The sequence below is a fragment of the Vombatus ursinus genome, unplaced genomic scaffold, assembly GCF_900497805.2.
Source record: "Vombatus ursinus unplaced genomic scaffold, bare-nosed wombat genome assembly UNPS02014910.1, whole genome shotgun sequence".
Classification (NCBI taxonomy): domain Eukaryota; kingdom Metazoa; phylum Chordata; class Mammalia; order Diprotodontia; family Vombatidae; genus Vombatus; species Vombatus ursinus.
Window position 1 is genome coordinate 408,253 of NW_020954688.1, and position 11,663 is coordinate 419,915.

At 35.4% G+C, this 11,663-nt stretch overlaps 1 protein-coding gene across 1 annotated transcript; it reads left to right on the forward strand.

The window, feature by feature from the left end:
* Window positions 1-595: 595 nt before the first annotated feature.
* Window positions 596-1,540, forward strand: LOC114029175 (olfactory receptor 11L1). The gene has a single exon (XM_027843533.1). It carries the CDS (start codon window positions 596-598, stop codon window positions 1,538-1,540), a length of 945 nt encoding a protein of 314 aa, XP_027699334.1.
* The last annotated feature ends 10,123 nt before the right edge of the window (window positions 1,541-11,663 follow it).

An 11,663-nucleotide genomic window follows, 5' to 3' on the forward strand; every position in this document is an offset into this window, starting at 1 on the left:
GCTATTGGATAATATTACATTAGGGGCTTGCTAACAAGGAAAGAAGGAAAAAAAACACTTTAAAAGGAAGTGAGACTCAAGAAGACATGACTACTTCATAAACAAATTTGACAGTTCCTTAAGGTTGGTTCTTGCCTCCATGGATTTATAAAACTATAGATTACCTTCTCCTTTCTTCTCTCTCAATGACACTTGGGAAGACAGCCTGACTTAGTGGACAGACAGCAAGCCTGGGAATCAGGAATTCCTGAGTTCAAGGCCTATCTCTGCTAAATACTAGCTGTATAACCATGAGCAAGTTAATAATTGAGGAATGAGTTCAGGTAGGTCTTCATCATCCATAGGAGTTTGGCAAATCAGCCAACTCTCTAAGATTATAAATTTTTGAGTAGGTGATAATCTGCATTGGTAAAGAGTATTTCCTTGCTAGAAACTCTCTAATACTGATGAAATCATCATAGTAAAATCTGTAAATGGGGTGCTTTATTTTTTAATATGTCATCAGGGGACATGTTATTATGATAGGCATAGTTAAAAGAAAATAGGAATCTCTTCTTCATGAACTCTAATTTCTCTCAAAAATCTTTTACAGGTAATGGAAACTTGGAATGCTACCACCAACATGGAGTTCCAACTCCTAGGCTTTCAGAACATCTCTGAGTGGCAAAATTTTCTCTTTGTCATCTTCCTACTGTTCTACATCATGACTGTAATTGGTAATATTATAATCATTATAGTGGTGAACCAGGATCACCGGCTGCATTTACCCATGTATTCCTTCCTCAAACACCTTTCTTTTTTAGAGATCTGGTACACTACCACCATTGTTCCCCTTCTCTTGTCCAACCTGCTCTCCCAAGGCTTGTCAATCTCTTTCTCAGCATGCATAGTCCAACTTTACTTTTTTGTTTTTTTTGGTGCTACTGAATGCTTTCTCTTGGCCATGATGGCTTATGACCGTTATCTAGCTGTCTGTAATCCTCTCCACTATTCCATCCTGATGAGCTCTGAGGTCTGCACCAAGTTGGTGGTGGGATCCTGGGTGACTGGGATCGGTACTGGCTTTCTGCCTGCCTTAATGATCTCCAAATTGAATTTCTGTGGGCCAAACCAAATCAATCACTTTTTCTGTGACCTCCCACCCTTGATGCAGCTTTCCTGCTCTAGTACATTCATTACTGAAATTACAATCTTCATCCTGTCCATTGCTGTATTGTGTATTTGTTTTCTCCTTACTCTGGTCTCTTATGTGTTCATAGTGTCCTCAATCTTGAGGATTCCTTCAGCCTCTGGTCAGATAAAGACATTCTCTACATGTGGCTCCCACTTGGCTGTGGTCATTATCTACTATGGTACCATGATTTTCATGTATGTCCACCCCTACACCCATCAGTCACCTGAACTCAACAAGATCATTTCTATATTTTACACAGTAGTCACACCCCTGCTAAATCCTATCATTTATAGCCTGAGGAATAAAGACTTCAAAGAGGGTCTCAGAAAAGTCATCAAAAGGAAGTGTGGTATGTACAGATTGTAAGTAAAAATGGTAATTACTTGTAACATCAGGTCCTTGAGGACAGGGACTATCTTTTGCCTCTTTTTGCATCCTCAGCATTTAGCACAGTGTCTGGCCCATAGTAGGCACTTATTAAGTGTTTATTGATTGAATGAATGAAAGGGGAGGCGAACAAGAGAAACTCAAATGACTGGACACTGAAACAACCTGGAGATAGCCCCAGAACCTTCACAGACTCTGACAGCACTTTAAAGGTCTCTTTGTTTCCTTTCTTGCTTAAGTGTTTCCTCCAGAAGATGTCACTTGCAATACAAAACTCTACAAAGACTATATAGAATATACAGATGAATAGAGATCTTCCTGGGTGGAAGAAACTTTCATATGGATAAAATCACAGGTCCAGACCAAAAACTTTAGTGTACTTCACCCTGTGGATCTGAATTTACACTTCTCACAAGGTCCTGGAACATCTGGGAGGAGAATACAATCTTTCCAAATAGAATCAACTTGAGCTCTTATCAAAATAGTTGCCCTAGCTGCCAGAAAGAAGAAAGGAGTATTACTGGAATGACACCTTAGAATCACAGGACTTTGGAGATAGAAGGCATTTGAGCATTCAGACAGTAAACTTAGAGTCAAAAGACCTGGGTTCAAGTTTTAGCTCTGTGCTTGATTAGCTACATGGTGTAACTCTCAGCAAGTTGCTTAAACACTAAGCTTCAGTTTTCTCATCTGCAAAATGAGGGTACTGCTACTTAGAGGGCAGCTGGGTGATGCAGTAGATGGAGTGCCTGGTCTGGAGCAGGAAGACTCATTTTCCTCAGTTCAAATCTGACCTCAGATGCTTACTAGCTGTGTGACTCTGGGCAAGTCTCTTAACCCTGTTTGCCTCAGTTCCTTATCTGCAAAATGAGCTGGAGAAGGAAATGGCAAACCACTCCAGTATTTCTGCCAAGAAAACCCCAAAAGGGGTCACAAAGAGCCAGAACATGACTGAAAAACTACTGAACAAGAACAACTACGTAGAATCCCTACCTCAATGCGTTGTCATGAGTCTCAAAGGACACATAAAACACCTTATATTTGTAAAATGTTACATATACTCTAATCATTACATCTTAAATATTGGGAACGAAGTGGCTAATTGACTTCCAATTTTTGACAAAGAGGAAAGATATCATCAAACCGTACTTATGATTCACTGATACAATTAATCATTTCGATGCAATTGGCAGGCACTCACAGTTTATCAAAAGGCCATGATAAAAAAAAAATCTTGATTTATTTACTCCACAAATTAATAGACTTTTGGAAATAAATGACCCAACATAGGTTCATCTCAAGTAATTTAATGTGTTTTTTCACCTCCACATAGTCCTACTCAGTAGCTAAATGGCACAGTGGATAGAGCACTGAGCCTGGAGTCAATAAGACCTGAGTTCAAATCTGACCTCAGACACCTAATAGCTGTGTGGCCCTGGGCAGATCACTTAACTTTTATTTGCCTCAATTCCTCAACTGTAAAATGTGGATAATAACAGCACCTATCTTTCAGATTGTTGTGAGGATTAAATAAAATAATATTATAAATTGCTTATCACAGTGTCTGGCACATACTAGGTATTATGTAAATGCTTATTCCCTTCTACTTATTTCTACTCTGATGTCTCATTGTGGCATGGGGTTGGTGCTGAACTCTCAAAGCCCATGCCAACAGATCATCAGCTTTGGCAAGTTCAACCATTCTGGAAAGGATGCAAATATGGCTTCTGCTACAGATGGAGTCTGTTTTCTAAAGACTGAGCTAGTTAACTATAGAGAGGCACATCAATAGTAAGTTGACCACAGGGTCATGAATAATTTCACCATGAAAAAAAAAGAAAAATGCAAAATGGCTTTCAGTATTTCCCCTTTCCAATTTGCCAATTCTGGCAAAGTGGAGGGAAATGAAGCAGAGGGTGCTAAAAGCAGTCATTTTAACACCATCAATGAACTTTAATTTGACCATCAGTGCTCTAAATGCTAGATCCTTGTCCAATAGCCAACACATAGTCATATTTCTGGAGGAACTGAATCATATCAATTTTTGACATTCTTGCTATAAATAAAACCAGGAGAAGGAAATTATAGCTAAATGGAAGGATGGCTTACAGGTACTCCTTGGAGAGGCAAGGAAAGGAATTGACAGAGTAGGTTTTATAGTAATAAGAACAAGAAATATTATTTCATGGAATAGTTTGTTGCCCAGTATTGTAGTACTAATGATGATTACGAAAATATAAAAATAATTATAGTTTATGCACCAACATTAGTTGCTGAAAATGAAGAGGTAAAGAAAGTCTACAGACAATTTGTTAAGATCCTACAAATTAAGTAAATATACCAATATTTGGTAGCACCAATGAAAAAGTAAAAGAGTGAGGATGAGGAGATAGATTTAGGAAGGCATGATTCAGGAGGAAGGAAAGAGAAACACCAAAACCTGGTTGATTACACAGAAGCCTCTTGCTTTTATATCATTAATACTCACTTCAAGAATATCTAATAATTAACTGAAATATATGATATATATGTTCTCACTGTACTAACTGCTTGTTGATTATAAATAAGAATTTGATTCAGCAGAACAAATCACTACCTTAAAGGCAAAGTGTCTTACAACAAAGTGTCTTCTATCCACACATCAAAATGATTCAATATTCCTTGACAGCTATAGCAATGAAAATAACTCTGTTCAAGGACTCTGTTCATTTGCATCAAGCAATATGTAAAACTCGGAAATATATGCTCCCCTAAATTATTTACTCTGCAAAAGAGGGAATGTTATTATTAAGAAAAAAATGCTTATCAGGAGCAAGATAATACAGAGATCGAAGTTCTGAATCTTGGAAAAAGGTAATTTTTACTGAAGAAATTCACATTTTTATTAAAGGCTATTACCTAAACTGTTGTCAGAAGTTGACTCAGTTGAATTTGTAAAATCTGCACACCTTCATTAAACTATAAAACATATACTCAAAAATGTTTTGGGGATTATTTATACTTCCAGTGGGCCTAGAAATCTTGTGTCATTAGGGATCTGATGGGCTCTGATAAATATATTCATATTCTGAAAAGTAGTATTGTCCCCAGAGTTATAGATATTTCCAAACGTAGATGAAATACTATAACATGATCTTGTACCATGCCACATCATGAAAAGATAAAAACTCTAAGAGATTGAGATAAATATTGGAAGCTTATCTAATTTAAACCACATAAAAATGTATGGTAAGGCCAGATTTGGAAAAAAATGGACTATTTATCAAAGTTATACTTAAACATATGGTTTCATTATGAATTATACAATGTCAGAAATTGAACTGTATACTGTCATTATGAATTAAGTAATTGCAGCAAATGAATAAGATACATATTGATTGTGAATTCTTTATATAAAAAGATGTAAGGTTTGTTGTATGTCAATGCATTTAATTATTTAATTTTGTCCCAAGTAATGTACACACTAATATAGGGCCAAATGTTGGGAAGGATTGGAGGTGAATTCTGGCACAATGGAGGAGAAAAATCTTTGCTATTAGCTCAGTTCAAAAATGAAATGTACTTCTTGGTAAGAGAAGTCACCTGTCACAAAATCTTTTAAGAAAGATGAAATAAGGACTTGTCAGAAATAATGCAGAGAAAAGTCATACTCCAGGTGAGACTAGATGACTTCTAACTCTACGGCTGCATTATTTTATAATATGGCATACTTTTCAGAGAAGAATATTAAGGAGTGCAGTACCATAATCAAATATATTCTTTAGGGAGATTAATGTACTAGGGATATATCAGTTATACAAGACAGGAGAGAGACTAATGTCAGGGAGAATAGTAAGTAGATTTTCTGAAGATATGAAATAGCAAAATGTCAAGGGAAATTCAAAGGAAATGGATGATACAAATTATCAGGATATAGATTCTCATAACCTGGTGTGGCTGTCAAGATGGAATAAATGCTCTTATATATGCTGGTTGGTTTTTTTTTTTAACATTCTTTCAAAATGGATAATGATACTTGATGGGGAACAATAAAGCAGATAAATTTAAATCAATAATAAACATTTTGCCATGTCATTCTCTACCCATATGAATTTCTCCTGAGAATTCACTACTTTGACTCCAAAGTTTAATGAGCAAGTTTCCTTAAGGAACAAACCATGAGAAAGAGTTGTAGGGCAAAATTTGTGTTTCTTTAGGTACTTTTTATATTTGTTATCCTATAGTTAACCAGTTCAGCTGCTTATACTATGAAATCTAATACCTGCTATCATTTTGCTATTTATGCCCTGCAAATTTTTAATACTAGGTCACCACTTCTGCCCTCCTGGCATAATCCTACTTTCTCAAGTAAGAAATCCATGTGGGCTCTTGTTCCTCTGAAGGCATTCTGTGCCTCTGTCATTCATCCACTAGTCTCTAGAGTCCTGTGACTTGTTACAGGCCATGAAAGTATTCCTTTGACTTGTCCCAAACTTTCCATACTCAGAGTTTTGAGGAAATGTTTTAAAGGATTTATTTGATCAACAAGTTTGTGTTTACATTATCCATAGCATTACTGATACTTTTAGATTGTTATTATTATATCCTCTTGGATCAAGCATCTTTGTAATCCAAGTATTTTAATCTTCCCTTATAACTGCCCTCCCACAGCCCCAAACCAGTATTCTGATTTTAGGATTTAAAGAAAGGGACTTTGGAAGTCATATGATGTCTAGCCCAACTTCTTAATTTTGTATGTGAGGGAAATGAAGCTAAGAGAAATAAAATCATTTATCCAAAGCAATGCAGAATCAGAATTGAATGCAAGTCCTCTAACTTGAGGAATTTCCATTATTTGACAACAGCATGTTTATATTTTAAGTTCCCTTCTCTGAAATATCCCTAGGGATATTATATTTTTCTTGAGCTACAACTAATTCACTAATTCATAAGCACCAAATTACCTTTATGTGAAAAGTTGTTAAGGCTTTTTGAGTCTAAGCAGATTGCATGTACCTTTTCCCTTTGTCAACATGTCCCATTTTCTCCTTGTGAATTCTCATAATAGTTTAGCCATTTTTAATAGAATGAAACTATAGCCATAAGATTAAAATTAGGAATTTAGCAGAATTTTTAGTGTAGCCACATTTATACAAATCAGTAAAAATATATGCAAGTTCACTCTTATTTTATAACCTCTATATCAATACTTAGTGTGACCAACGGTCTAATGTATTTCAGAATGAGACAACTGAATTATCAGTATTAAGATGGAGAAAGAGTCTTTTCTCCCCTACATTGTGTGGTAAAGTTTATTATACTTTCCAAATTTTGTTTGACATGGAAAATTGAAATCAAAATATAATTTTGTACACTGCTAATCAAACTGATAAAAAATTCAATTTTCTCAAATGCCCAAATAGATTTTTATTACTATTCACAGTAGAAAATGATGATGATAATTATCATATTTACAAACTACTTTTCTCACAACAAATTTGTAAAGGAGGTACTGATTCAATTCTATAAGCATTTACTAAATGCAAGCACTGGCGATCCAGGGACACTAGTGAATTTTTTCCTGGCCTTAAGAAGCAAACAAGTTTTCTTTGATAAGACTGATGTAAAAAAAAGGAGTTGACCATACTAACAATCAAGGCTATATAGATATACCAACAGGCATTTATCACTAGCCTATGGTCCATGCACCAAATATAGTGCCAGACATGGCATATGAGTATTATTACTGAAGGATGGATATAGCTTCTCCTTCTGTGAAACTTTTTAGTGAACCATAGCAATACTTTGACATTACTATGGCAATACAAAGTTTTTCTGCTTTAGTTTAGTTCAACTTTACATAGAAGCAGGAGAATAATTAAGATGCCCTCTCTTTCTACCTTGGATTTGTCCTGCTTTTTTTTTTCTGTGACTATTGTAGCAGGCAAGATCAAAGGTCACAATGGAGTAGAAGTATCAGACAGTTGTTGACACAGTTCATCCTTGTTGGAATTCCCACTACTTCAGTGATGTGAGGCTTTCTTTTCTTGCTGTTTTTGTTAACCTATTTCATGACTGGGACAATTCTCTCATCATCACATTAATCTGGGTGGACTATAGATTCCATTCACCTATGTATTTCTTCCTCAGCCACATTTCCTTCAGTTAATCTTAATCACAACCTGTGCTGTTCCCAAGGTGCTGCTTGATTTTCTATCTGAGAAAAGAAAAATCTCCTTTGCTGGGGGCTGCACACAATCCTACTTCTACTTACTTTCTGGATGTACTGAGTTTATCCTCTTTGCTGTCATGTCTTATGGTCACTCTATTACCCTCTGTAGTCCCCTCCAATATCCTACTATCATGACCCATCCACTCTGTGTTTGATTTGTCATCTTATCCTGGTTAGGTGGATTTCTGCTCATTCTCCCATCTACCATCCTTAAAGGAGGGCTGCCATATTGTGGGCCCAATGTAATTGACCACTCCTTCTGTGATAGTGGTCCCCTACTGCATCTTGCATATGCTGATTCATTGAACTATTACACTTCCTCAGTTCCCTAGTACTACTCATTAGCTCACTGACACTGTGATCTCCTATATCTATATCATCTCCACAATTCTGAAGATCTCCTCAGGCCATGGTCAATGCAAAGCATTTACCACTTGTATCTCATACTTCATTGCAGTATCCATGGACTACGGCAGCTCCATCTTTGTCTATGTTTGTCCTTCACAGAAAAATAGTCTTTACCTTAACAAGATCATCTTCATCCTCTCCGGTGTTGTCACACCCCTCCTAAAATCCATCTTCAGTCTGAGGAATGAAACAATGAAAGAGGCATTGAAGGATACCACCAGCAAGATCCAGACCTTTCTCAAAGGCCTGAATTCCCAATAATTTATTCTTGGAAACTGTTCTATTTCTGAACATTAGCAAACTTGCTCCTGAGATATCATACCCAGCCAAATTTAATTATTCTTGTATGAAAAGGGGAATGCTCTATAATCTGTAATAATTTGTCTCAGAACATCATAGCTAAAGGGAATTTGTAGACTATCTAGTCTAACCATTACAGTACTTGCTATTTCATTTTAGAAGAAGAAACCAAAACACAGAGAAATCAAATATTTCTTTCAAGGGTACCACTTTTAAGAAGATCAACACTCACTAACTAAGTACCTAGAACAAGTTAATAACATGTATAGTAACCACTTAATATATGCTTCTTGAATTGAATGCTTGACAAATAGTTAAATAGTACTTCAGTACTACAAAGTTGATGTCTGACTATAAACATGACCTGTGCTGCTTTTATATCTGTAATTTCACTGAGTTCCTTGATTATTTGCTCTTTCAAAGCTTATAATAGTTATATTATAATTATTGTATTGTATTATATTATAATGGTTATATTATAATTTATATAATACATATCATAATATAATAGCTTTGTAGTCTTATGAGGAGCAAAAGTTGTGGGAAAATATTCACATAAGCTGTAATTTAACAATTGATCCTCAAAGGGTTCTTAGCCTTTTCAAAGGATAGAGAAGATCATATCTGTTTTATAAATTGACACTCCACATGCTGAACAAATTATCCAAAGTAAGTAATAGAATTCCATCTTCTCAAGAAAGTCTTCTCATATTGGATGTGGTGAGGGTAGGAGGAAGGGGAGGTGTTCTCCAATCAGTAACCTGAACATACAACTCTAAGAAATAAATTTTCTACTTTGTTGAAGGGATTATAAAGCTAGGTCTGTGTGGTTGGGTGTAGACCATGGTATTAGGCACTTGATATTTCTGCTTTTAGCATTTTTATTCCATATCATTTGAATAAAAGATGAACTCATACAGCTTTCAAAAGGAGGTCAGGTTTAAGCTTCCTGCTGTCTTAAATGCAATAGCCCTTTATGTAGTAAATTATTTCATGGCTTTGTTCTTTAATGCCTTTATTTGCTTAGATTTTATTCTGTCCATTCTGTCCATATCATGAGTGCAACAAGCTCCATCTTAGCTTGTTTTTGAGTTTTTCAGGCTATGTAAAATGTCTGCCTAAATGATCTGTTAAATGCCTAAAAGAATGTTATGTTTTGATAAGCATTTAAGAAATACAAAGTCACTTAATATGTAATTTGTTATGATGGTAAAGGTTTAAGCTGACTAGAGATCAGGGGTGAATGAGGTAGGTCTGGGCATGGGTGAGAACTAGGTTTGGTCTAAAGATTTGAAATCTAGGAACAAATCTGGTAGTTTGAGGATTTCTGTGAAGACTATTCTGTTCTTCTCTCAGTCTTATTTGTATGTAATAGGGGAATATTTCAGAGTATAGGCATACCTCAGAAATATTGTGGGTTCAATTCCAGACCACCACAATAAAATGAATATAGCAATAAAATTAGTCACAAGAATTTTTTGGTTTCCCAGTGCATATAAAAACTATGTTTACATTACACTGTAGTCTATAAGTTATTGTGTCTAAAAAAGGTACACATCTTAATTTAAAAATACTTTATTGCTAAAAGAAAAAAAATCTGAGCCTTCAACGAGTTGGATCTTTTTGTTGGTGAAGGGTGTTGCTTCAATGTTGATAGCTACTTACTGATCAGGGTGGTGATTGCTGAAGGTTGGAGTGACTTGTGGCAATTTCTTAAAATAAGAGAACAATGAAATTTGCACATCAGTTGACTCTTTTTTTCACTTGAACATTTAGAGGCCATTGTAAGGTTATTAATTGGCCTACTTTCAATATTGTTGTGTCTCAAGGAACAGGAAGACATGAGGAGAGGGAGAGAGATGGGAACAGTTAATCAGTGGGGCAATCAGAACACATTTATCAATTAAGTTCTCTGTCTTTTATGGGTGTGGTTCATGGTGCCTCAAAATAATTACAATAAAAATGTCAAAACTCAATGATCACAGATAACCATAATGAATATAATAATAATGAAAAAGCTTGAAACATTGTGAGAATTACCAAAATCTTACACAGAGGCATAGTGTGAGTACATGTTATTAAAAACAAGTAGGACTTATTGACTTGCTTGATGCAAGGTTGTCATAAATCTTCAATTTGTAAAAACAAAGCAAAACATGATATCTACAAAATACAATAAAGCAAAGTGAAATAAAATGAGGTATACCTGTACTATAACATAATGCTCTAGGTATCATGTCTAAAAAAGCAGTTTAACAAAACCAACTAATACATCGACCATGCCTAATAGTATGTGCCATCTATAATAGTCCCTTGTCTCTGTAATGAAAAAAGGGTGGTACATTTCCCAATACCTTACTAGGTTTGGTCATTATGATTATATAGCATTCAGTTTCACTTTATTGTTCCATCCATTTAAATTGTTGCACTCGTTGTGAACATTGTTATCCTGGCTTTGCATACTTTACTTTTTATCAATTCATAAAAGACTTCCTATGTTACTCTGAATTCTTCCTATTCATCATTTCTTATAGCACAGTAATATTCCATTACATTAATCTACCACAGTGTTTCTACATTCACCAGCTGATACATACTTTTTTTGCCATGAGATAAAATGGTTCCTTTTTATTGTCCCTTTACCCTTTTGAATTCTGCCTTTCTCTGTCCCTGTATTTCTGTCTCTTTCCCTCTTTGTCTCTGTTCTCTCTCTCTCCTCCTCATCCTTCCTACAGGCATAAATTATCCTACCCAACACTGGGCCCAACTAGAAAGTATGAATCTCTGTAGATAGATGGATGGATGGGTAATAGGTGATAATATAGATGTAGATATAGATAATAGATATCTGAGTGATGCAGGGACAAAGAGACTGAGACAGACACAGAATGAGAATAAGTAGTAGACTTCTGGGACACCAAAAGAAAGGACCTAAGTGTGGAGAAATTGGAAATAGACATTTTTTAGTAAACCAAGAGGCCACACCTCTGTGATACAGTGGAAAGGACTTAGAGAATGTGAATGATCCTCTTATGAAAGAAGGGTAATAATAGAAGAGAAACAAAACTTTTAAAAGTGTGACAATAAAGAAAGGTAGGTCCTGCTAAAAGATAAAGGTAATTTGGGTTGGTAAATGTTTTGCAGAATGGAAATGGTGGAAGCAAAGGAGAACTTCCCAAAAAA